The following is a 27,783-nucleotide window of genomic DNA, read 5'->3' as shown; positions in this document are numbered from 1 at the left end:
GGAAGCATCTCAGGCTGTCGTGTGGTGCTCACTTTATCAAACACAAGTCTACTGCAACGTACCTCACAGTAGGAACAGAACAGAGGGATGATGGGATAACGTGAGGTTTTACTTAATGGTAAACTGAAAAAAAAAAAAAAATAGAAACAGCACAACTCCATGCTTGTTCTTTAAACCCTCACAGAATGTGGAGCTTTCTAATGAAATACCTGGAAACTTAGAAATACAGTTTATCATAAAATCAATCGAAATGACAGCTTTTAAAGCACTTACAACAGTTGCTATTTTAAAGCACAGAAAGTTCTGTTATCCTACAGATTCATTTTGTAGATTACATGAATTAACGCCGCCAAGGAGGTTACTGTATGTTTTCACTGGTGTTTTTTTTTTTTATTTATCTGTTAGCAGGATTACATCAAAAGTACTTTACAGATTGAGACATATTTCTAACCAAAGACGGACAGTATATGCCATGAAAGATTTAATTCGATTTTAGAGGGAATCCGGATCAATATACTGATTTTGGATCAGCTTCAAAAATTCAAAAAATCCCTGTCTCTCGTATTTGGTGAAGTTTCAAAAATGTATTTGATGAATCTTCGTGACATTTGACTCAATTATGTCTCAATTACCTCACAGATTTTCATCCAGATTGTGCATTTCACTGCGACTTTTCGAAAAAATGGTGGTGCCCATAAATTTGGACCTCCTGCCTCACATGGATTAAACTCCTCGCAGAGCCAAAAAAAAAAAGCCTTTTTAATGAAGACAACATAGTGTCTAAAATTCTATACAGTTAAACTTATATTGGACAATGTTATGTAAAGAATATTTTTTATATAATGGTTTTGAAGGGCTACAAAATATAACTTGAATTTGAAAACACAATGTCAGTCAACACATGCTAATTGCTAATTTCTTGCCACATATCGAGCATGCATAATTAGCATGTTGGCAGTTAAATGAATCTTGTCCACACACAATCAAAATGTATATTTACTTCCAGAATAGTCTTTTGGTTGTTTTCGTTATCTTACCAGGGATTTAAAACTTAAAGTTAGCCATATGTGGAACGTTAATGGTCTGTAGATGTTACAGGAGGTGAAGTAGGAAGGTGGTAGAGTTATTCCATAATGTGATTTATTTTTAGGCTGACAAATTGTTATAACGTGATTTTATTTGGTGTCAAAATCATTAATCATTAAAACCCTCTGTAAAAAAACAATTATTTATTTCAATATTTTTGAAAGCTATCGGGAGCCATTGCAAAAGAGTCAAAGAGCCGCATGAGGCTCCAGAGCCGCAGGTTGCAGACCCCTGGTCTATTCAAACTAAATGAGCAAATGAGTGTTTGTATATAGAGAAACTCTTCATATACTTGATCTGACAGGTTTTTTCATCAGCTCCATACATTGTGAAAAGCACATACAACATGGATTATATATAGTTGTTTATTAAAGTCATTTGCATTCAGAGGCAGTGATATAAACATTAAAAAAAAAATTAAAAAAAAACATTTTATCACAGGAAAATGACGTAAAAATTGGAATGACTGACATCAGGCATCAGGAAGAATAAATGGTTCTCAATCTCGAGTTGGCTCCTGATTGTTGCAGCAGCAGCTGACACAGGGTCCCAAAAATAGAATCGAGCTCGAGAGGGGAATCAGACATATGAATGCGGACTATAAATACACACACATTCTACTGGCAGCACCTGTTTAAAAAAAAAAAACATTTGTGAACACATGCAGGACCATTGAGCTCTTTACGACCTGCACTCAGACTAAGTGAGTGACTCTGGAAGATGTTTGGCGTCTCTTTACGTGCACGTGATTGAGTGACTGCAGCATCATGTACATCTAAGATCCCCCTTTGCAGCCAACCTTTCCCTCTTTCTCACACAGGCTATAAATACAGACTCCTATTTGTCCACTGTTACATTCTCCCACTCAACCCCCACCCTCTCTCTCTCTCACACACACGCCACAGAGCAAGTGCGCTGCCGTGACGTATCGCCGGCTATCTCATTAGACAATATCATAAAAAGGCTTGTTGTCACAGCAACGGCTCCCTGGGTTCCCATGGCAACTAGCCCGCCATGTCAAGGTGCTGCTTTCTCCCCTACTGAAAAAGGGGAGGAGACAATGGTGACCAATGGTGGGCCTGAAAACTGCCTGCAGACCAAGAAGAGGAGGAAAATGAAGATGGCTTCAGTTGAAACAATCTGACCTCTTCTGGTTACATCTTGGTGTTGCAATATACGTCCTGAAAACAAATCATATTCATACAAATGAGGAGAAAAAAAACATCAGAGATCATTATGAAATGAATGCACTTGGTGACTCACCAGTACAAAGTCAGCCTCTCCCCTTTTCTTGAGTATATGAAGTACTGCGTCATGAACGGTGATGAACAGCCTGCTTTTAGGGATGGACTCCGAAAAGAAACCCGCCTTTTCCAGCTGCTCTACGATACATGCTGGTGTTCCACCACAAACAATAAAAAGAGGACAGGACAATGAAAAACCACTGGGATCATGAGAAGGAAGCTTTTTCCAGGTCATGGTAATACATTTTAATGTTGCACTGAGGCTGAGACCTTGAGGTTTGACTCAACATTTAGAACATTTATATCAGTCTGTTGTGTCTCACCTTGGCAGCCAACGAGATAGACGCTCAAATCAACCTCCTCAAAGTCCCTGAAAATCTAAAAAGGACAGAAGTCATTTTTTTAGACTCCTTCTTGTCTATTATTTTGAAATCTTCTCTCACTATTTACTCAGTGATGAATAGCCCATGATATAAAAAATGATAAAACAACACGTACATTTTTTAGTGTCTTTACTGTAACTGTGTCCACAAAGCTGGTCGTGGAAAGGTCTAAGATTATGCTTTGGGTGTGTGATCCAGAGGCCTCTTCATTCTCCTCATTACCATGGCAACCTGTGTCTGAATCAGAGTCTGACATGGTGGTGTCAGGGTGGTAAGACCGGTTTACTTGGCCCTTACTGAAGCCGTTCACAGCTGTTTCTTTCAAACTAATGACTGTGATGTTCTCTTGACCCTTTGTCTCTTCAGATAGTTTCCCATTGGCTAATGCCCCACTGGTCTTCTCTTTATCCTGCAAAAAATATGATGTAATTAATGGATTGGTATTCTAGGTACCATCAGGTCATTTGGGAATAATTACTTGTTTCTTAGCTTTCTTTCTTTCTTTTTCTTGTTTGCGCTTCTGTTTTGCATCTTGCTTCCTCTTTGCTGTTAGAAGCTTTCCAATTTCGATTCCACTCTGCACAAAGAGCCAAGCGTCAACATTTAGAAAGACATCAACAAGTCCACTGAGAGGGACGAATGAAGCAATCAGGTGAATCTGGGATTACATTAAACTTTGAGTCCACATATGAGCAAAAGCACTCAGAGAGCGCAGACCTCCACCAAGCGCCACATGTCCTCTGTGCCATGTTTTCTGGATAATTATCAGACAGTGTTTGGATCAGTGATCCTGTTTTTCCAACCTTGGGTTCGTGACCCCATGTGGGATTGCCTGTAATGTCTATTAATTGGTTGAAAAAAAATAATAACAGAAAATACTGTTTTTTTTAGATTTTTAAATTATTCTTTCTCAAATTAACATCACACACACACAACATCAAACAACTGTATTCTATACTTTTTCAAATATAAATCTAGTTAAATTAAAATTCAGTATAGAAATATCTGAGCTAACAAACATGAAAAACTAATTTATGGGGGGAAAAAAATTAATTTGTGATATCAAAATGAGGTCACGCAGAGAAGAAGGTTGGGAACTTCTGCTATAAATACAGTAAGTCCACGTGTATGGGTATCCATGTTTAAAAAAATAATAATAAATCACGATGAAATATATATTCCTGATCATATCGGAATGAAACTTGATGGAATAAGTGAGGACCCAACCCAACATAACTGAACAATATACACGACTCAAACTGAATCAATTTTCATGAAGATTGGTCAATTCTGATTCTAATTTTGCCAATGATGAGAGATTTTTTGATTTTTGAAACTGATCCAGAATTAGTATATTGATGTGGATCCCCTCCAAAACCTAATGGAATCTTTCATGGTGTAAGGTCTATCTTGTCAAAAATCTATTAAGTACTTTTGGCAGACAAACAAACAAACACTGGTAAAAATATGACCTACAGTATGTGTTGCAGGTAATTACCTTCTCTTGAAGGACCTCCAAGTACATCTCAGCATTTGTGTAGCAAAGAGTTGTGGATGAACGAAAGATTTTAATTCCTGGAATCTCTTTAGCCTGAAAGAACAAATTTGAAAATAGAGCCCTTCAGAAGCTCACACCATGTTCAGAATCCATTTGTGCTCTTTCCAAATCCCTCTGGTACTGCTTGATTAGAATATGCTCCTCCAACGCTTAATGACAGAGAGCAGATGCAACTTTATCCACAGAGTGCTTCCTAAAAGGGTAAGTTGATCCTAATTTCAAGAAAACAACACATTTTCCCATTTATTTGCTACATTGTCAGAACAAGTGAAATGTAATCTATCATAGCGCAGTACATCATGATTTAAATGTTGCGTGGTAGCTTGATGAACAAAAATAAGAGAATCCTGTGCAGGAGTTAAAATGTGTACAAGTACACATTGTATTTGTATTGTAGGCTTACATGTGAAAAGAATAAAACATTTTTACAGCAAATTCACGGACTTACACAAACTTCACACACCAATAGTCAAAGAACTGGTGTATCCTTGTAGGATGATCATCTGATGTGTTTGTGACCCAATGGGACACAGTGGCATGACAAAACAATGGGCTTTCTTCTTAAAAGGACTCTGTCTATTGTCAGAAGCGGTGAAGATGACAAAAAAAGTGACGTAGCAGCTCATGTGAGTGTTTGAAACAGCTGACTCATCTGATAGTTGAGAGTTTACTTCCCTGCTGCGCAGCGCGAGCGGTCACAATCAGTTCCATTTTTAGTAGCCGTTACACCGCCTTGCGTTGCTTTTATGGGATGATCTGATGTGTTTGTGACCCAATGTGACGCAGCCAGCGGTCGGACAAAACAATTAACTATTGTGTTAAATGAACTATTCCTCTGAGGTGAGGACGAGAAGGAAGACTGTTAATGATTTACTGCTGCTGCTGCTACTGCTGCTGTGATAAACATGCACGCAGAAGCAGCAACAAGCAGTGTGTGTTTACGCATGATGCATATGCATGAAGGCTTAAAAAGCAGCCTGTTTTTAGGAGCGCTCTGAAAGTGACTTTTCAGAGGGCTAAAACTCCAGAAAACAGGCGAGTTTGGGAAAATAAACATCAAATACTATGTTGTTGAGGTTCTTAGAACAATTGGAGATGGGTGGAAAAATATCATAATACTGGACCTTTAAATTACTTTAAGTGTGTTGGTGTTTTGACCTGAAGTAGTCCTAACGTACCAGCATTAGAATTTCTCAACAGCAATGGAGATATTCACTATAGTTTTACTTTCTTCAATCAAGCCAAACCTTTAATAAACCAAAAGTTATCCTATGTGTTCAAATAATACATATATATTTGATAGCATTCTTCTTACCTCCTGATACGTATTCGTGTCCAGATACAGCTCAGTCCCTGGCACATTTCCCAAGATTGAGTAACGGGGTCTGGAAAGTGATAAAATGCCATGAGGACAACAATATATCCCAGCAACAAAAAAAAAAAAAAATCATCAAACTGTGTTTTTTAGTTACAGTTGTGTTCTGAAGATAATAGTAAGCATGGAGAAACCAATAGAGATGGCCAAGCCCAGGTCCAGGTTAAACAGGATAGTGCTCGTAAACGTCACCAGCCACACCAGCTAGAAGGCAATGTTAACACAGGCCATAAAACAAGGGCACTAACACACAAAATGTAAAGGTATGTTGATGTTTAAATCCCCGCATCAACTCATTCTTACCAAATCCACTTTGTTAGTCCTCCACAACATGGGCACATCCATGAACTGCTTGAACATTCCTTTCAAGTTCACAAACACAATGGTAGATAAGACAGCCTAATGGAAAAAAACAACACATAGGAATTCACATAAATCTTCTGCCTTATGGGGCTTGGCTTAGCCACGAAACAACTCTGACGATTAGCGAGAGGTAATCGTGGAGGAAGTGTGTTACCTTGGGGAGGTCTTCAAAGAGAGAACCTATTTTCAAAACTGTGATCAGCACAATAATGGAGGAAACTAACCCTGCAACCTGACAAGACAAAACATTAAAACTCAGATTCACACAACATCATGAAAACACAAAATGTTATCAGGCTGCACAAAGGCATGCTTTAAGCCTGGACTATGAAGCTGGATAAGTATATCCGGGATATATCTCCTTTAGTGGGCTTCACCTAACCAAACATTCTCTGTCAGAGAGCCCCTGTCCTACAAAGCAGGTTATGAACAAGTTCACTTAAATGAGGTGAATTCAACCAGGCTACGTACGCGCTCCAGTGACAGGGGTGGAGATTACAGCGTCAGACCAATCACAATCACGGAGGAACCGTGTAGAGCAATTCATGTCACAACTGAGGAATAATTCTTTAAAAATATGAAGAATTAAATTCCATAATTCAGACTAAAAGCAATAGCTGCTGCAAAAAAAAAATCAAAAAGAAAGGAACACAAGCAGGAAGCTGCTGACACTGTTAGTGAAAAAATCCATTGGATGATAAACGGACAGCGCTCTGATCAGTTTCTCACACACACACTGGGATTAAAGTGCGTTGTTTCACTGATCAGCGTTACCTGACAGCGTATGTATGAATTAATGAAAGAATTAATGAGTTGTCCAACACAGGCTTCATCAGCTGACTGTAGATCAGTCCATCAAATGTAAATCTATACCTTTCTTGAAGGATGTCATCGGTGAATGAAAGGATTGCATTTATCCATTAATAATCTTTCTTCCCTAATTGAAGCTGTCAGATCTGCACCAACCAGGATCTTCTAACAATGGGCAGCTCATTTTCCAAGTTAACTGATTGGTCAGGAGGCGGGACTTTAGTACTCTCTCAGCTCTGATCCACTTCATAACCTGGTCCTGACCAGGTTAGGCGCTCAGCCTAAGTTACCATGGTGATTTAGCTCAGTAAGAAGTTAGCCAGCGTTGTAGTACACCACACACCGAATAAGTGTAAATCCAGCTTTATAGTACAGGTCATAGAGGATTATTATTATTAATATTATTATTATTATTTACAATGTTGGACACCTTTTGCTGCATCTGATTGTCTGTACAGTGTTATATATAGTGTTATAAATAAAGTTTGATTTGATATATTCTTAATTTAATATGGTTCATTGTTTGTCTACTAAACCGGTTTTAGTGTTTTCCCTGTTTTTTATTTGTTTGTTTGTTGGTTTGTTTGTTTGTTTGACTGTTAGCAGGATTACATAAAAGTACTAAATTTTTGCCCAATATAGACCTCATGCTATGGAAGATTATATCACATTTTGGAGGAGATCTAGATCAGTATACTGATTTAGATGGATTTAAAATCAAAAATTAATATCTCGATTCATAACGAACCAATATTTATGAAATTGTACTTAGTTATGTTGGGATGGTTCCTCAATTACCCAAATGAGTTTCATCCGGATTGTGATTTTTAAAAAAAGTGGATGTGAGCTTACATTTGGACCTACTGTATTGTTATTAATATGGATGAAACTTTTTATAGAAGCCTTTAAAGTGTAAATAATCCTAGTACCATGATCAGGATCACTGATCCAGATAACTATTAATGTCTGACAAAGAAAATATTTGGTGCTTGGTGGAGGTTTGCGCTCTTGTTGTGACATACTTGTGTTTTGCCGCCTGTGCTCTCCTGGACGAGACTCCGGGACAAAGAGGAAGTTACTGAGTAACATTGGAAAAACCCACCAACCGTGTTACTAAGACCGAGAGCGACCAGCTCCTGGAAAAAGAGAGAAGCACAAAGAAAAAGGACATTTTTGGTAAATGTTTCCATATAGGCTGTAAAACAGTTGAGCTTTTAAAGTCAAAGACTCCTCATGACATTAATATCACACCCTCAACATTGATATTTATGAACAGCCCATATTGGAAGTTAATTAACCTTAAGAGCCAGTCAAATCATATTTACACTTTATGATATGGACTTTGTGGGATATTAATGATTTAGCAGTCTCAGCTTGCTCTGAGTGCTACCAGCTCAGTCTCCAGGCCTCTGGAAATGTGTGTATGTGTGAACAAACCCTTCTGAATCAGACAAAGTATCAAAGTGTATGAACATGCGACAGAGTGTAAGGGTGTAAGGAAACGATTTGTGCAAACCTCTGTGGTTTTTTTTATGGGATTAAATCAACCTCCCATTATACTAATGAGTCTGATTCATTCCAACAGTTATGCAGTGCAATTTAATCCAAAGTGCGACTTAAAATATTATTCATCAGAATGGTCAGTTGGACTTGATTTATATAGCGCTTTTATGCCTACACTGAAGTAGTCCCAAAGCGCTTTACAATATAAACTCATTCACCCATTCACACACCAATAGAACAGAGCTGCCATGCAAGGTGCTGGTCAATCACTGGGAGCAACTTAGGGTTCAGTGTCTTGCTCAAGGACACTTCGACAGATAGACAGCTATAGAGTGGGATCAAACCCCCAACTTCTCGATCAGAAGATGACCCCTCTACCACCTGAGCCAATCAGAAGATTATATTGAGTGCAAATGGACATACGAGGGTTGGGTGAAATTACTGAAACTACTGTAAGTAACTAACTTATTTATTCTCCAAGTCAGACATGGGCAACATGTGGCCCTCAGTCTAGTTTTTTTTGTGGCCCCCAAAGCAACATAATACACAAAATAACTCCCAAAACACATCAACAGCAAAATACACAAAGTACACAAAAACCTACGAAAGACAGACACAGCAACCACTTAAGGGTACCACAGGCTTTTAAAAACAAACTAAAACTCCACCTATTTTGTGTTGCATTTTCTTAATATGTTTCTTGCTGTTTTTTTTACTGTTTTTATGTTTTGTGTTTTTATTTCCCTGTAGCACCTGTAGCACTTTGAGATCTGTTTTCATGTGTAAAGTGCAATACAAATAAAATGTATTATTATTAGTATTATTATTAAACAAACAAAATGACTACAAAAACATAAACAAATTACAGAATAGCTCCAAAGACACAAAATGACAGGAAAATACAGAAAACAACAACAAAAATTCAGAAAGTGACCCCAATAACGCAGAAATCAACAGCTAACATGTAGAAAATTACAGAAAAACACACATAATGACATGACCTGTCTATTGCTCTGATTGGTCATTAGATTAAATGCTGACTTGAATGTTGATAATGGCCCTCGGATCAGATACACATTTTGTGGCCCCCACTGTGATAGAGTTTCCCATCCCCGCCCTAGGTTATATAACATACATTTGTTATAATAATAATTCACCTTATCAACAGTGCCTTGATTTTCTTTGAAGATAGTTTTGATTATAGATATTACAAGTTACTGTAACCATAACTTATGGTACAGAAAAGAGCCCACAACTAGCTACAGACCAAGATGGTCATTCATATAATGATACATACAGCATCACTACTGTTGTTCTCACTTTCTAAAATAAATTCAGTCTCATAATCAGACATTTATGAATATTTGTTCTACTTAGTTTAAAAAAAAAAAAAAAAAAATGAACACAAAGCTAAAAAAAAAACACAAAAAAAAAACGCTTTCATTCTTACTAGTACAGCGTTTGAAGTATGTATTCATGTGGGAGCTTAGGTAGAGTTGTCAATTATGGCCATATGAGTATGTGTTTGAAGGTTGGATGTACAAAGAGGTGTACATACTCTGTACTCTGTAGTGTTATAAAGGGGGATATTTGCGGGTGCAAAGTATAATAGCGTGTGCAATTTCCCTGGATTCATTCTATGGGACATGCACATGGTAAAATGATAAATAAAGTTTGCACCAATGCGGTGGTTTGGGTAGAATCTGATAAAAGACACATACATTCGTACAAATAAAACTATTTATTTAGAATTTAACATTTCTTGGTGCAGGGGTGCTTATCTTTTGTGTGTGTGTGTGTGTGCGTGCGTGCGTGCGTGATATCATGCTTAGTGCTGTTTATTGTAGGCATTAAGGTGCTGTTAAAACCTTTCCTGTTTGTGGCTGGGGGGGACACTCTCCAGGGCCGCAGGCTGCTTCTCCTCCGTTATTAACTCCCGTACACCTCACACTCGTGAAAGATGGTAACGCGTAGAAAGAACAGGCCGTTTTGCACTTTATTGACTGGCTGCCCTGTATAATATAAGACTCGCTACCTGTCCTGTTTGCCGCGTCGGACTCTACTCATAGGCACACCCATGCAACTCTCCTTCGTGGACTCATTCTCACACACACGCGCATCAGTCGAGCTCATGCACCCACTCACATCAGGTTGAAATGTGTGTGTCTCACACCCAATGCGTGAGACCTGAGAGCTTTGCTAGTACATCAGTGTGAGTACGGCGAGTGCGTCATGACTTTGCCGTTCTCATTCCGTCTGGTCTAACCCGCGTTGATTTCAAAATACAATGAAAATAAATGTTTGGCATCGTAATCACCAAATAAGTCCAAAATAATGGATGCAAAACCTCAGGCTGTTAAAAAAAGTTTCAGGTCGATCAGACACTGCGTCAGCGAGACATGTGCTCCACACACACGCACACAGACCTTCCTTGATTTATAGATAGACATAACCACAACATTTTCCATGAAATGTATTATTTTCATGAAAAATGTGTACATCTTTTAGCCAATAACGTGCCTACTTCATTACAAGATACACTATTGGCTGAAAATGGCTCCAATCATCAACCAACTTAGTCTGTTAGTCTTAACTTACTCTGCTGATTATCTACAGACACAACAGACTTTTTTTATTCTAATTTCTTACTGTAATTGAGCTGCTGCTAGCTTGCACAGCTAACTAAGAATCAGCGTTTTTGATCCTCCTCAGAGCACAATCAGAAATTAAAAACCATATACAGTATTTTCACTTGAACACAAAATTTGTCACATTTCTAAGTGATTCACAATTTATTTGATAGATGGTTCTGCTAATTGGGTGAAAAAGCCCCAGATAAGTCACTCTATGAAAGTCGTTTTCTCAATTTTAACTGAAAAAAATGTTTGACTTATACTCTGAAAAATATGACACTTAAAGGAAACAATGACAGACGAGGAATAACTTGCATAACCATTATACAATTTATGTGAGATTCTCCAAGGTGTAAATGCCAATGTACTAAAAACTACTAAAGCCCAGTCTCAGCCCTATTTATCAACCAAAGACACAAATTAAGCAGAAGCATGTTTGTGTGTGTGTGTGTGTTATGTGTTAATTTTTCCGAGGATGTGACAGTAAAGTCTGACTGTGACTAACTGGAGAATAAAGTCTAATATTAGAGTGTGGTACAGCAGTGAGTAAGGTGCTAGAATAGCTTTGACTGCTGATCGTAAGGAACTCTTTGAGTGTGTGAGCAGGGCTTTTCCTCACCTGGTTGCTATCCACTTTGTAGCCATGTTTAAGAGCAAAGGTTTTCCCCAAAGATATGTTGATGGCGTAACCCACAATGGCCACGGCAAAAGCATCGCCAATAACCTTGGAGAACAAAGTGGCATCAGGAACACGAGGGGCCTTCAGTCTGGAGCAGGGTTAGAAGATTACAGTTTGGGTGAATATAAACACAGGAAAACTAGAAACTGTATTTCACAAAGATAATGTGAATTAGGATGTATAAGCTGAAACCCTTAGGGTCAGTACAACCCTTCGGAGTCACTATTATCCCTCGAATTCAGTAAAACCCTTGGTAGAACCCCTCGGAGTCAGTATAACCCTCGGTATACCCCTCAGAATCAGTAAGTTGTAACTGTTCCAACAGGGTTGAATGGGTACATTTAGAATGTATTTTTACGAATTAATAAACAACTGTTAAACTTACAAAAATGCCATAACATAGCATAATTGTCCTTAGTATTCTGTACACTAAGGTACCCTGGTCGGTACAATCTGACTAAATGTGGGAGACGAGTAAACCTCCAAAAATCTACGGAACAATCATAATGAAGTACAAGAAAAACAATTGTGAGGAATAATAATTGAGATTACAGATCCACAAATTGAGTCTATGAAGAAGCTGAAGAACCTACAGTAGCTTGTTCTCAACCTTGAGGTCATGACCCCACATGGGGTCGCCTGTCATACGAGTAACTGATCAAAAAAATTACTGATTTTAAAGAGTAACTAAAACCCTGCTTTCTCCTGACCTGCCACTAGGAGGGAAATTCAAAAAGATGCCATGATTATGGGCGGGGCTTGTGGAGAGGCGAAGACACGCTCAGTCTATACTATAGAAATCTCCAAAGAACCATCTATGCTATGCTAACTAGCTACTCATTACTCAGTATACCTCTCTATTCACTCTCCTCTCAATCCAACCTACTCACCACAGACTGTAGAGTCGACAGGTGCTAGTTTTTATAAAAGGGGAGGGGCTAACAGTGCTTGTTTGTGACTCAAGATAGTCCCAAAACATCACATGATCTTGTTCTCAGCCAATAGCAAAAATCATTTGTCATAGCCGGGTTTCAACCCATAGAGGGCAGTCACTGACATTTTACAACAAAATATGCCAAATCGAAATAGTTTGACAAAAATGTTAAAATGAGTTGGACCAGGATCAATCAACTATCAACACTACTTCATACTTAAATACATTTGTATTCAGCAGAAATAAAGTGGTTTTGTGGTTTAGTTACTCTTTAAATATATATATGTAGCCAGGTCAAATATAAACATTATAATTACAATAATAGGTGGCTACGGTTCTCTGTTTGGCCAGTAGGTGTCACTGTTGCAACGTGTATAGTTGAGGTATTGGCTGTATTTCTACACAATTGAAAGAAGCCTACCTTCTCATGTTTTTTTGTTTTTGTTTTGTTTTGTTTTGTTAAGCCCACTACTGTTATTTTCTTTTTGAAAGTGAAAGAGTTTTATTTTATTTTTTGTGTGAAGCTGAATACGAACAATCCTGATGAATTGTTTGGGAACTGGGAGATTCACATGCATTTTTGAAAGAGCCAAAAATCCCAAATTAATGCTGTCCTCCGATTGGAGGCAGTCAGAAATAAAAGAGCTGCATTGTTCTTTGGGAGCTGCCTGTGTCTGGTGCTTTATATATATATATATATATATATATATATATATATATATATATATATATATATATATATATATATATATATATATATATATATATATATAATATTTCAAATTAAAACACACAATCTCAAACAATTGTGCTCTATACAAGGGGTTCTCAATTTGTCTCACCCTGGGCGTCTCACCCATTTTGCCACGGTCATCAAATCGCGACCCACTTTATTTTTTTAGAATTCCACTAACCAAATTAAATTTTTTTTTTTTTTTCAAAGATAGCTGTTGAAAACGCGCATATCTAATATTTTTTAAAACATAAATCTATATATATATATATATATATATATATATATATATATATATATATATATATATATAATATTTAAAATTAAAACACACACAATCTCAAACAACTGTGCTCTATACCAGGGGTTCTCAACTCGTCTCACCCTGGGACCCACATTTTGCCACGGTCATCAAATCGCGACCCACTTTCTTTTTTTTTTTTTAGAATGCCACTAACCAAATTAATTTTTTTTTTTTTTTTTTCCAACGATAGCTGTTGAAAACGCGCATATCTAATCTTTTTTTTAAAAACATAAATCTATATATTTTGCTGTGCAACATGCTTTTCACAGCATACCTGTCAAAAGAAAAGTTCCTTTCAAAATAAAAGGCAAGTCCAACATGACAGACATTAAGTATTTCTTTTTTTTTTTTTGACCAGCTTTCCACAACCCACCCAGTACAGGCCCGCAACCCACTTTTGGGTCCCGACCCACCAGTTGAGAATCCTTGCTCTATACTTTCACCTTATCAAATAGAAATATAGTTCAATTAAAAATATTAAAGAATAAAAAATAACAGAGCTGGTCCATCTTGTCACTATCGAGCTACACGCAGCACAATATAACAAAACATAATTCTAGAATAAAAAAATAAAAAAAATGTCTCTCGGTTTGCCATTAATTTGTAGGATCAAAATGGGCCCACGACCCAAAAAAGGGTTGGGAACCCCTGCTTTAAACCCTCTATTTCACTCACATCTGAAAAACTGAGAAACAGCTTTTTTTTGTCTCCACTTCATCTATGGAGTATTTATATGGACAAAAGCTTTTTAGAAACACATTTGTTCGTCTGACAGCCGTGAAATGAATGAGACACTGGAGTGTGTTCATTTGGATGCACACACACACACACACACACACACACACACACACACACACACACACACACACACACACACACACACACACACACACACACACACACACACACACACAGATGAACTCACCCACTGGGAATCTCTCCAACCACGTCTATATCGTACTTATCAGGGAGTCCACAGAAATGGGTGATCATCGTTGCTGCTATAATCTGTTGAATGTGGAAAAACAAAAAACGAGTTCAAGGGATTTATTTCCAAAACAACATTTTACTAAAGGTGTTGAAACAATAGGAAGGGCCACTGCGCCCCCTGCTGGATCTCTGCACAGTTACATCGGCTGAATATGTGAGGGGGTGAAAAGGTGAAGCACACTCACAACTATGAGCTCAATGGGGATAGGCAGAGGAAGCTTCTTTCTGTAGTAGGTATTGAGTTCTTTGACCACAATGAGAACAGCGAGAGCCACTAGGCTGACCACCAGCTCTGGGACCTGGGTCTGAGGCAGCAGTCTGCAGAGATCCACCAGAGTCTGGGAGAAACAAACACTTTGTTAGAAATAAAATTATATTGCACTAAAACTTATATTATACTAAAATAGAATACAGTTTATCTGCTGCCAAAATTCTGCTGCCAAATTGTGCATTTTCAGTATTTTTTTGGTCATGTGTGTTTTTGTTGTAAGTTTAGGTGTATTTTTTTTTTTTTTTTTTGGTCATTTTTTTGTGTTGTAATCTTGATTTTGTGTGTATTTCTGTCATTTTGTGTATTTTTATTGTCACTTTTATGTTTTTCTGTCAATTTGTGCGTTATTTTATGTCTTTCTGTTGTTGTTTTGTGCATTTTTGTCATTGTTGTGCATTTTTCTATCAATTTGTAGATTTTTGTTGTCATTTTTGTAGATTTTTCTGTAATTTTCTTTATTTTCTGTATATTACTGTATTTTTCAGTCACATTAATCCTGTTGCCATTTCAGTTTTTTTTTTGGTTATTTTTATTGTCCTTTTGTGTGTTTTCATTGTAAGTTTGTGTGTATTTTTTTGTCATTTTGTGTTTTCTGTTGTCATTTTGTGTGTTTTTGTGGTCATTCTTATGTTTTTCTGCAGTCCTTTTGTGTGTTTTGGAGTCATTTTTGTCTTTCTGTTGTCATTTTGCGTATTTATCTATATATCTGTGTTTTTCTGCCAAATTGTGCATTTCTGTTGCCATTTTCAGTACTTTTTTTTTTGTCATTTTGTGTGTGCTTGGAGTCTATTTGTATATTTGTTATGGAGGCATTACATAATATGACTGAGCAGTGCATGTGGTCTATCAGCCATCAGTTACCCATGTTTGGTTTAGAATGACACAGTTTTGGTGTAAATGACCTAAATGTTGGTACTGTATATACACTGGCTGTGAAAGAAGGTTGTGAGTGGATTGGATTGGATGGAGAAAGAAAAACTGCCCATGTTGGCATTTTTACCATCCCATAATATTTATAATGGAATAAGTAATGATAGTTTCACTAAGTGGAATAAGAATAGAAAAGACCTTGAATTCCTTTGACCACGATTTCCACTCACAACTCTGCCTTGGCAATATGAGTGAATCTACTGAGCAGCTCAGAGACAGGCACACACTGGGAGTGATGGTAGTGAACCATGAAGCTCCCTTGGCTCATGATTGGGAGTCATTTCTAGGAAGGGCACTGCGATGAGTAGCCATAACAATCTTTTATCTATCGTCTACATGTCTGTGTGACCTTCATTCATAATGACTCACAATGATGAGTCAAATGACGTTTATGGCTCAATAGCATCACTGCTCGTGTGTGAATGTATCATTGGAAAAAAATATATATATTATGTCTATTTCTGTATCATGCGGTGTTCCGAAAGTCTTTTAAAATCCTGTTTAAACTATGATGCGGGTGAGCTGAAACCTGATTGATACCCTGCAAAGAATTATTGTTTCTGTGAACAGCAAAGTGGTGAGAGTTGATGGAGGCTGAGGCAGCTTGGATGATTTCTGACATACTCACGTAAATGAGGGAGAGAGGCCCGCTAAAGCGAGCTGGCGTGACTCCAAACAGATACTTGAGTTGGGACACACACACGTGACATGCTGATCCTGTGGTGTAGCCGCGAACCAGTGGCTCCGACAGGTAAGTGACCACAAAACCAAACCTTACCACGCCCAACAGGATCTGCATTATTAGAGTGAAATTGCATTAAAAATGTTTAATCAAGAAATGATGTTTTTTTTTTCTTTCTTTTTCCTGAGCACCCAAAGGTACACGCTCACCTGAAATATTCCTGTCAAGACTGTAAGAGAACATGCAATTTGGACTCTATACGCATCCCTTTCGTCGATATCCACACTTCCTGTCCCATTAGTTCCATTCACAATGAAGTCGCTGTCTGGAGCCAGTCTTTCCGTCACACTACCTATCATGATGCTGATCACAGCAAAAGTTCCTGCACAAACATGTAAAACACACAAAACAGGAAACGTTTGTACTGTCTCCTTTATGTTTCTATCCTATCCTCACACATGCTCCCACTCACCGACTGAGATGTGTCTGGATGTACCAAAGATGAAGTAAACCAGCACAGGGTAGAAGGAGGTGTAAAGGCCAAACACAGGACGTAAGGATGCCAGGAGAGCATACGCCATGCCTGTGAAGGAGTGTTACACGCAAACGCATTTTCATCTATCACACAATACACTGAGCAAGTGACTTATTAGTACAATACAGTAAATATGTTAAACTAACTTACTATTATTATTATTTTAACTATATCACATCAGATGGAAATACTTATATAAAACATATATGACATTAAAGTGACACTAAGTAGCCGATTTACTAACGCCCCAAAAAAAAAGCACTAAATCGGGTGCACACGCAAATTGATTGCGTGTTTTGTTTGTTCACTTGTAGTTCAGTTGTGAAAAGCTGTTTTTTGGGTGAACATGGTTTTGGCAGATTTTATATATTTTTGAGGGTTGCTGATTCAGCATGTAGATGATGCCGGCTTAGCTGGGCATTTTCTGTAATATGCAAATGAAGGAGAACGACAAGAACCCACAACAAAAACAGGGAACTGTAATCATTTAATAAAACAAGTGATCTGAAACATTTTAACTCAATTTCAGAAGGCACTCCTGGCAAATGAACATATTAAAATTAATAATTAATATTTTTTAATATTAATTATGCAAATGAAGGAGGCCATTACTCAAAATTTGTTTTATGGTCATAACATGCTGTTAGACGTAAGGAAACTTTTAGTTTTTTCACCCCTTGGCTTTCAGTGTCTCTGATTCTGCCTCACAAGATTTGGCTTTTTACATATACATAATATGTTAATTATTAGGGATGTAACGATTAATCGTAAGGCAGTTAAAAATCGATTCATAGGTACCACGGTTCACATCGATGCTCTGAAAATTGAATCGCAGTACTTTTTTTAAACAGCAGAGGGCGCTATATATTAATCCTTCCAGAAGCGGACGTGACGGGCGGAATCTGCTACTATTTTCTTTCTGGCCGCCATTTACTGTTAAACATGCTCGTAAATGATTTTTTACTCCTTTAGCACCGAAAGAATATCTGTAATATTACGTGAATATCTGTAAAAGTCACGTTTTTCTATTAGCTCAGTCTGCTAGCATAGCTTCTCTTCTTCACTGGTGGAATAACTGCATGCTAACCGACCACTGGGTTACCAGCGCCCTCTGCTGGTCTAAAAAAATATCTGACGTAAATACAGTAAAATGACTGTTTTTTGTTTTTTTTTGTTTTTTTTAAAAGTCCAATTGTTAAGGCACAAAATACATTTTCAGTTGCACTTTTAAAAAGAAAAAGAACTATTACGCAGTTTTGAATTGTTTACTATAGAACCAGAATTTAAATTAATAGGTTTCTTCTTCATTTGTATTATTCCTTTATTTATTTCATTCAAGATTTATTTTTAGTCAAATTGCATCATTTTGAATAGTTTATCAAGGGAATCTTTTGACAATGAAAAATAAAAGGAAAATAGTATAGTATTTTCCCCAAAAAATTAAGGAATATTTTTCAGTCATTTGTCAACATTCCCATTTTGTAAAATAAATCGTGAGAAAATCGTATCGTGAATCGAATCGTATCGGGAGTTGAGTGAATCGTTACATCCCAATTAATTATATATATTGTGAAGTCCAAACCATCCAAAAAAGAATTAAAAATATTTATTTTCTTATTTCCGCCTTTTGCTTCTCTTTTTTTTTTTTTTTTTTAAAGTAAATTATTTTCTTATGCTGGGCTGTCTAGTTGCGTGGGGCAGGGCCTTAAAAGGGCGGTGCACCATCAGGTCGGGTTGGATCAGCTGGGGACGCTGCGTAATGGGCAGAGGACATCACCTCAGAGCCATCCATCTGTGACATCAGAGTGCAGTGTATGAGAGAGGAGCACAGACGGTATGTTAATGATTGGTTAATGTGCGTTAAGGATAAAATGCTCAGGGAAGGTATTTGGTTGACAGACAGGTCAGCGCGTGTTGGACTGGTGCGCGTGCGCAATGCACTAAACTGCGCAGCAGATGGAATGGTCTAATCAGTGAGACGTCATCCTTTCTTATTAGAATAATTCGATTTGAGTAGTGTTTAAGTTAATAAAAGGACTATGTGGTTAAATAACTAAAGTAAAATGATTAAAAGTAAGTCTTTAGTTAAAGATAAAGAAAAAGTTCCAGGTGATGTCATAAGTTGAACATTATTATAGTCGGTTAAAAGTGATTGATATTAATACCTAACACTTAAAATGTGAAATGTGTGTTTACAATTTAATTAATAAATCAACAATGAATAATAAATAAATACGTTAAATAAATAAATGAATAAATAAATAAATAAATGCAATGCAATTTGAGAAAATGTAATTGAGAATTCAAATATTTCCAAGTTCAAGTAAATTTCAAACTAATGATTTATAATAACTATTTATAAATTAAGTACATTTTAGGTTTGATTTTTAGTTGTGTATTGCTTTATTAGGTGAGTATAATTTGAGCATACTGTTTAGTATTACAAAAACATTTAGTTTAAATCAGGAAAATGGATCAAGTTAACTAAAAATAACAGTGCTGGTAGATTTAGATTCTTTAATTTAATTGCAAATATAATATCCCAGTATGAGAAAATTGTTAATTATGCTTTAATTCTAACTTTCCCTCTTCTTCCTTTGTCTAGGTTAACAACCTGCTTAAACCTGCTTTACCAAGGAACAGTTAAAATAAACTGTCAACCAAGCACAGAGTTGTTCTCAGTGTCCTCTGTCTTCCTCTCTGGCCCTTCAAGTTGGGCAGTGGTGTTACAAACACATACAAACTTGACATATATATATATATATTTATTTATTTATTTATTTATTTTTTTGGTTTTTGTGTCTTGTCAAGAAATCAAGTTATGGCCAAAAAAGTGAATTGCTGTAATGGCGACCATAATTTGCATATTATGCCTATAAATGTTAGGCAAGGTCTAACCAGAATCAGAGTCCCTTAAAACCTAGGGATAGACACAAAATAGTATATTGTATCCTGACAAAAAAGCAAGTTATGGACAAAAAACAAAACTTCGGTAAGGGCCGCCTTAATTTTCTTCTGAATCAGCACCCCTCCAAGATAAGAAATCTGCTAAAAAAAAAAAACAACTATTGTAGACGTATTTTAAACAAGGGTTTTGCCCGACTTATGGTGTTCATTATGGCGATTGTGAAAGAGCAGTGCAGTGGCTGTAAGTTTAAAATAATATTTTTGAAGTGTCAGTGGAAAAGACGAATAAAGACTGCCTGTTAATGTTATCCATTACCTTTGCATGTTAATTTTGACTGAGTCAGCAGCCTTTTGCTTTGACTGTGAGTGAACCTACAGAGCGTCACTATGCAGAAACTATTGTGTAACATTTTCAGACTGTTAAAAAAAGGAAATTGCAACAATATTATAATTAGTAATGATGATAATATTGGTTTTGAACAGGTGAGCTGTTCATCCCTCTAGCAGATTGCTGCACCTTAGAAACTGAATTTAAAAGAGTAATAGTTGGTGTCTGAACATATTTTAAAGTTGCAAGATTAAAATCTATACAGCAGTTCTCTCATGTTAACACTGGAATTTTCTAAACCTTTAAGTCAGGTTCTTTGTTCATTTTATTTCAATGGATTACCTTAATTTCTTTTTATATACTGTATATATTTTGATAAAAACAGATAGGCCTTTAACAAAGCCTTTAATTAATTGTGGTTAATTTCAATTATTTAGTTACAGTTTCGATTATCAAATCACACCTCTAAAATAAACCTATTCTTAAATCACAGCAAGCAAATCTAAATATTATCAGGAGAAACTAAAAAAAAAAAATGAGAGGCTATCTGTAAGAAAGTAAATGCTCTGGATGAGACAAGAAGAGCAGCAGGCCAAAACAAGTAAAAATAATGAGATAAAAAGCAAAGGGGGAAAAAGGATGATAATAAATGTTTTAAACATTTTTATTTCATTTAATTTTAGACAATAAAGCAGAAAATATTTGTACTATCCAGAGCGTTTCATTTTGTCTTTGTCTCCTCATCCCCACAATGCCTGCAGTCATCCGTCAACATAGCGCATATTTTTCCGTACGCAAACCTTTCATAAATCAGGCCATATCGGGCCTGATTTATTGGGGTTGGGGGTTGGGGTTGGTGGGGGGATGCGCTGGGTGCTCGGCTGCTTGGGGCTTCCTCGGATGTGTGTATGGGGGGCGGTGGCTGCCTCTCGGCCTGGGATCTTGGGGGCATCTGGGGGGTTGCCTGGGGCTCCCTGGCCTCCGCTCTTTCTGCTGGCCTGGCTGCATCTGCGGGCCCAGGGCAGTTCCTGGGCTTGCAGTAGCGGTTTTTTTTTTTTTTTTTTTGCACATATACTGGTATATGATGCACTGGCACGCCTTGGGATGTGGGATAAAACTCATACTGGGCTTAACCTTAGACACATTAATCCCAAATACCTGCTTTAGGTACTACCATTCACTCATTCCCCCTGTTCACAGCCACCACCATTATAACTAAGCTTCACACTTGTCACCATACTGGCTGGATTACACAACATAAGCACAATATATTCTACAACCTCACATCTCACCCTCACTGCAAAACAGTCTATTCTTCCCCACCATTTCTATTTCCTGCCTTGAGTCTCTTCTCCCTGCTCCCTTTCCCTTCCCCTTCCCCCTCCCCCTCCACTTAGGTGTAACACTGCTCTCCCTTTTTATATCCTCCCTATAATAAAAGATTTCTTACCCTTCCTTAGGGAGGGCTGGTGATGGTCACAATTAAGCAATAAAATAAATCAATGTATTTTATTGCAATAACAAAATATGCATTGCTGTCTCATAATGATTGCACTTCCTGTGGTGTTGACCTTTGACAGCATGTGCAGACAAGTAATAAATAAATAAATAAATAAATCAGGCCATATCACCATTGGTGACCGGTGGCTTAAAACCAAACAAAACCTCTAGATCAAAACCCTTGATTATTAGTCCATGATTTTAATTTTGGTTGTATTAATTTAATTACTTTAATCACTTTGAATTTTTCCTTTTTCCTCCTCCTCAGAGCGTTTAGAAAACCCCTATAAATCCCAAATTCATACAAACATCTAAAACACTCAGAATGTGTATATACCATACATCCGTGTCTAAAATGTACATTTTGTATGATACCAATTAGTCAAAATAACTGTGAATATATATCGTGAAACTGCCTAATTTATCATCTTGCTTGTACTCATGTTAATGGCCTGTAAAATAAACATGTACATATTGTAAACTCTGTCTATTTATTGACATTTAAACTTTTATTAAGCCTCTATTACTAACGACAAGAACCCACAACAAAAACAGGGAACTGTAATCATTTAATAAAACAAGTGATCTGAAACATTTTAACTCAATTTCAGAAGGCACTCCTGGCAAATGAACATATTAAAATTAATAATTAATATTTTTGAATATTAATTACCCTTTGTTCCCCTACATTATATTTTTAAGTTGACCTGCACTGAATAACTAATATATATAGATACTAGTTAAAAACCCTAAAAAGTTAGTTCTCTGCAAAATTAAAGCTAAGCAACTTGTAAGATGTCATTACATGGGTTCATGGGTGCAGGTTAATTATGTTTTCTTTTTTTTTACACTCAAACGTGCTTGATAAGATTGCGTCACAAAAAGATGACGAACCCATTTGCCCTTCATGGCTTGACTTAAATGGCAGCTTTGCTATTAACTCATTGCCTAAAGACGTCTTTTTTTTTTTTTGGTTTAGTAACGTTGACTGCGCAAGACGTTAATTGTGTTTTTTGGCTGGAGGCTGCTAGGAGACAGTGTGATGACGCTCTCCTGTGAATATCTAGCTTGTACTATGGTGTAGTAGCCAACCAGTGCCATGTAGGTGGCAGGAGCGCACCGTTAATGAGAGATCACCCATTATGGGCAGAGCTCAGAGGGAGAGGAAAGGAATTTGCAAGACAGAAAATGGCACTACGAGAATTGATGCTGATCCTCCCAGCAGCTATTGAGATTGTCGTGAAGGTGAAGGAACACGATCAAAAAACGGGGCAAGCGGTGACACTCCGCATGTCAGGTTTAAGGAGTAAGTTGAGTGTGTGGAGAATGACGGGGGAGAGACTTGGAGGACGGCCAAAATACAGTAAGAGGGGTGCTGCGTATCCATAAAGTGGCAGTCTATGGATACGTTTAACAGAAGAAAAAAAATTGCTTCAAAGTCTCTAATAGGTTTTTTTCAGAAAAAAACGTTTTTCTCAGCTTTTTGTCACAAACTGGCAATTTGTGTGAAAGCCTCTATTCAATTGCTGATTACGGAAGAACGAAACAAAATTATTTTTCTGATGAAACTAGAGACTGTAACCTTTCAGAATCTGATTTCAGATTGTCATGGGACAAAATATTCTGTGGGTCTTTAAAAATCAGTGAAAATCATCTAAAACTCCTGGCAATATGGGGTTGGCTGCTCTGAAAATGGCTGGCAGTGAATGAGTTAAATACAAACCTTGTGGTAGATGCATGATGCCTACACTACAACCAGACATCACGTCCCCGACAGCATATTCTCGGATGGGGTAATGAGGCAACCAGCCAAGAACGGGAAACCAACTGAAGAGTATCTGCTTCAGCTTAAGCACCGAAAAGCTGCAGAGAAATACACAACACAGAATTTGACTTTCAATAGCCCCAAAGTCTGCTTGTATTGTTTTGACCTCTCCCGAAAGAGTATCTGATAGCAAGACTACATCTAGTTATTGATTGATGATCACTTTAGTTAGGTTTTAAGAAGTAGCTGTTATTAAAACAAAATGCGGCGACATGATATCCTTTATCTTCTGTTTCAGTCTCGAAAAAAAAATAAAATCTGTGAAACTCGACAGCTGCAGTTTTATCAGGTAGTCTTGTCAAAACCAATCACGTTTGATAGCTCAATCATGTTTTTGTGCTCCTGTTCACACATAGCTGAGTTATTGTGTTTTATAACTTGTTTTATCTTTATAGTGCTGCTATTGTTTATTCAAATTTTGTAAACTACGTTGTATTTGGTTTTGCACCGGATTCATTTTGACCTTGTTTTAACTTAGCCAAGGATTTTCACCAGTGTTTGTCTATTAGCAGGATTACGTCAAAATTACTTAACAGATTCAGACAATATTTTAGCCAAATACAGACTTTTACGCTATGGAGGATTCGATTACATTTTGTAGGGGATCTGGATCAATTGAATGATTCTGGATGGGTTTGAGAAATTAAAAAAAAAATCTCTATCTCTCATCAGTGGTGACATTTCAAAAATGCATATTCATTTTACCAATCTTCAGAGGTTACTTGATTGAAATTGTACTCAAGTACAAGTACAAGTAAGTAAGACGTATTTAAAATACTGAAGTACAAGTAAAATGTAGCTCAATTAATTAATACTAAAGTAAAAGTTACTAGTTACTTTCACCCCCCCACAGTTATTTGTGGTTCTACATCTCGCCACGGTTCCCTTGCTTACAGTAAACATCACATGTATAAACTTAAAAAGCAAGAGACCAGATGTTGCACAATTGAAACAATTTATTTTCCACAAAGGCATCTGTATAAAATAATGGTTTGTCAAAATGTTCAATTCTTTTTTTTTTTTTTAATAAGATTACATCAATACCAGATGCTTTGTAATGGGTTATAAAGTGCTTGTAGAATCTGGTGATGCTCTAAGAAAATAACCTCGATTTAATGCCCTTTCTGTGCCGTGCATTATGTTTAATCTGATTGGTAGGCTATGATGTGATGCATTTGATTGTTGTCTGGTCATTTCATTTTTTCTAGATTCACAATGTCCGTCGATCATTTTAAAACAAAACGTTATAATTTACTCAGTAAAGGTTGGGTGTAGAAATGTAATCAATTACTTTACTCCTTTTAAAACATATTTAAGTACAACACATTTTACTGATTTAGAAATATACTCAAAAAAATACAAGTACCCATAAAAGCAACTCAATCACAGTAACGTGAGTACTTGTAATCCATGACTTTCACCTCCGCCGACCTTTATGAAATTTGACTCAGTTATGTCGGGATGGTTCCTCAATTACCCAATCAAAACTGGGGGTGCATTTGGACCTACTGTATTGTTATTAATGGCGATAGACATTTCTTCCAAGCCTTTAAAGTGTGAATGATGATGGTACCATGATCAGATTCACTGATCCAGATAACTGCCATTATCTGGCAAAGAGGATATTTGGCGTTGGGCAGGTTTGCAATCTCTCAGTGCTCTTGTTTGTATTGTGATAATACTTGAAACTTTAATACAAACATTGAAAGACTTTAATATACAAACACTTATACTGAACTTTCTATAAAAATACATAACTGTGTAGACCACACAACAGGTTGATGCCTTTATGTCAGTGACGCTTCAGAAACTCATGTATACAGTAGTAGAGCAGCTTGATTTGTCCATAATCTGAACTAGAAACACTTGCTTTTGTCTATTGTCGATCATGGTTCATGTCATTAGAAATGTCATCGATCAAAGAACCTGCTGAGAACTTTGTCTCATGGTGTAATTATTAGTCAGTCACACAGATAACACAGCAGACATCATAAAATGGACTCTTTTAGTCGAATTTAAATTGTTATCTTAACATCTTGGTTTGACAAATAAAGCAATAAAAGTTAGTCACTGAACTCAAAGCAAGTGTTTTATGTCCCGTCCGTTCTTTTTCGTGCTTACCTCAGGCTCTCCCTCAGCCGCTCCCCCAGGGTCGGTTTGGTTGTCCATGTCCGTTTTTGTGCTACTTCATCCAGACGTAGCTCATCCAGAACCTCTCTTTGCACAATGTACTCTATCTTCTTCATTTGTGTGTTGCAGCAAACTCAGCAGACTTCTGTAAAGCTGGTCTTTTTTTCAGTGCCTGCTTTCTCTCTCAAAGTTCAGTAGCTATCGCTGACACAGTTACAGGTGTCACGGCTTGCTTCTTGAGCCATTTATCTGGACTGTGGGAGTGACCCTGGGTTTCTTCCACCTCACATGCCCCTCTGCTGTCCACGTACACACGAGGCAACGTGTTTGTGTGGGAACTCATGTGTGTCAACCTGCAGTCATTAACTTGGTGGAAACTAAGTTGAAAGGCCAAGCACAAAAACTGTGGACCTGACAAGCCTGACACTTACACAGACACCTGAGGTCACAAGGAGTTGATATTGAATTAATCAACATTGGATATAAGAACTTGTGTTTCTGTTTTAGGGCAAGACAAGACAGTTTATTAATTTAGCCCAGCAGCAATAAAAACAGAATTAATAACACTTTTACAGATACATAAGGCGACACTAACCCTAACCGTTGGCTACCCTAACCACCAACCCCTAACCTGGCCTAACCCTAACCGTACCTAAACCCACTAGATCCCTTCACCTAACCAAAAAAATGCAAACATAGCTCCAAAGGTGTCATAATTTTGCAAACAACACCTAATGACAGCCTTCATGACACCTTATCAATGCTAATTACAGATAATGACAGCGTATGGTCAAAACTTGATGTAAAAACTTCAATTAAAGTGCAGGGCTCGAGACTGCGACCAAAATGGTCGCATATGCGAGTATTTTTTCAGTGTGTGCGAGTGAACATTTTATCTGGTTGCATATGGAGGACCTTATTTTATATGGAGTGGCTGAGCGCTTCGTCACGTCCCACAGAGTACACTTCTCTTTCTCTCTCTCTCGCTCGGAGGCTAGCTTGACCGCAGTGCTGCGGGTGACAAGACGGTGTACGCTTACGCAACTTTGCTGCGGGTAATGCAACAGTGAATAAGCCGAGTATAAACACCAATGAGCTCCTTTGGAGTGCGCACGATCCACGAACAGAGCCAGGCGTAACGAGTCCTTCACTGAGTGCGTGCTCACATTGAGGGCAGCAGTAAAAATGAAGAACGTGCCGAGCTCAGCGATAGAGCGTACGCGCTCATCAGAACCGGCATGGAGGGACCAGAACTGATGGACTATGATGCCAGGCCAGATGTTCAGCTGTGTTTCTCCCAGAGCAGGGGTCTGCAACCTGCGGCTCTGGGGCTTAATGTTGCCCTTTGACTCTTTTGCAATAGCTTTAAAGAGGCTATTAATGATTAATGACAAATAAAATCAAAATATAACAATTTGTTAACTTAAAATAAATCATGTTGTGCAATGACTCAGCACCTTCCTACTTCACCTCCTGCAACATCTACAGACCATTAACTTTCCTGCACCTGTGGCTAACCTTAAGTTTTAAATCCCTGGTAAGATAACTAAACCAACAAAAACACTATTCTTGAAGAAAATAGAGATTTTAATTGTGTGGAGATTCATTTAACCGCCAACGTGCCAGTTAAATATGCATGTTTTATGTGTGGCAATAAATGAGCAGTTAGCATGTGTTGATCACATGATCATGTGTTATCACATTCAAGTTACTTTTTGTAGCCTTTCAAATACATGAACTAAAAAAATATATTTTGTATATCACATTGTGTTCATGTAAACTGAGATGCATAAGAATTTGAAGATGCAAGATACTGTTTTATTTCTTGATGTCAATTTATTTTATTTTAAACTATTTTTAAGTTCCCATTTACATGATAATATAAATGAAATCAAACATTATTCTATATCATTTTTACTGTATGTAATTTAATACACTATTGTCTTCATTGAGAGGTATTTTTTGGCTCCAGGAGGACTTTAATTCAGATGAGATGAAGTTAAATGGTTCCTTGTAGAGTAAAGGTTGCAGACCCCTGACCAGGGGAACAGGGTTAGGAGACCCCACTATAACAATAACA

The 27,783-nt window shown here is 37.3% G+C and overlaps 2 protein-coding genes across 3 annotated transcripts in view; one reads left to right on the top strand and one right to left on the bottom strand.

Annotated features, from left to right (window-relative positions):
- LOC114467603 (DNA topoisomerase 1) overlaps window positions 1-27,783 on the top strand; it is a 703,770-nt gene that overhangs the window by 417,445 nt on the left and 258,542 nt on the right. The gene's annotated exons all lie outside the window — the stretch shown is intronic.
- On the bottom strand, window positions 1,436-26,040 carry slc26a6l2 (solute carrier family 26 member 6, like 2). 2 transcript variants are annotated; one of them, XM_028454027.1, is made up of 19 exons: window positions 25,695-26,033; window positions 23,472-23,611; window positions 16,951-17,061; window positions 16,688-16,860; window positions 16,425-16,589; window positions 14,781-14,933; window positions 14,531-14,613; window positions 11,575-11,722; window positions 7,842-7,955; window positions 6,164-6,241; window positions 5,950-6,045; window positions 5,744-5,850; window positions 5,587-5,656; window positions 4,212-4,304; window positions 3,192-3,290; window positions 2,829-3,122; window positions 2,654-2,708; window positions 2,350-2,480; window positions 1,436-2,267 (listed from the first exon to the last, which is right to left on the bottom strand). In XM_028454027.1, the coding sequence occupies exons 1-19, from the start codon at window positions 25,817-25,819 to the stop codon at window positions 2,241-2,243; spliced, it is 2,262 nt and encodes a 753-aa protein (XP_028309828.1). In that variant the 5' UTR covers window positions 25,820-26,033; the 3' UTR covers window positions 1,436-2,240. The 2 variants fall into 2 exon arrangements, 1 of the variants encoding a protein (XP_028309828.1); XR_003674528.1 differs by lacking the exons at window positions 1,436-2,267; window positions 2,350-2,480; window positions 2,654-2,708 and adding an exon at window positions 3,382-3,554 and having other exon boundaries at window positions 3,085-3,122; window positions 25,695-26,040.

The sequence above is a fragment of the Gouania willdenowi genome, chromosome 7 (genome assembly GCF_900634775.1).
Source record: "Gouania willdenowi chromosome 7, fGouWil2.1, whole genome shotgun sequence".
Taxonomy (NCBI): Eukaryota; Metazoa; Chordata; class Actinopteri; order Blenniiformes; family Gobiesocidae; genus Gouania; species Gouania willdenowi.
The sequence above is the reverse complement of the archived record's forward strand: the minus strand, read 5'-3'. Positions and strand labels throughout refer to the sequence as shown.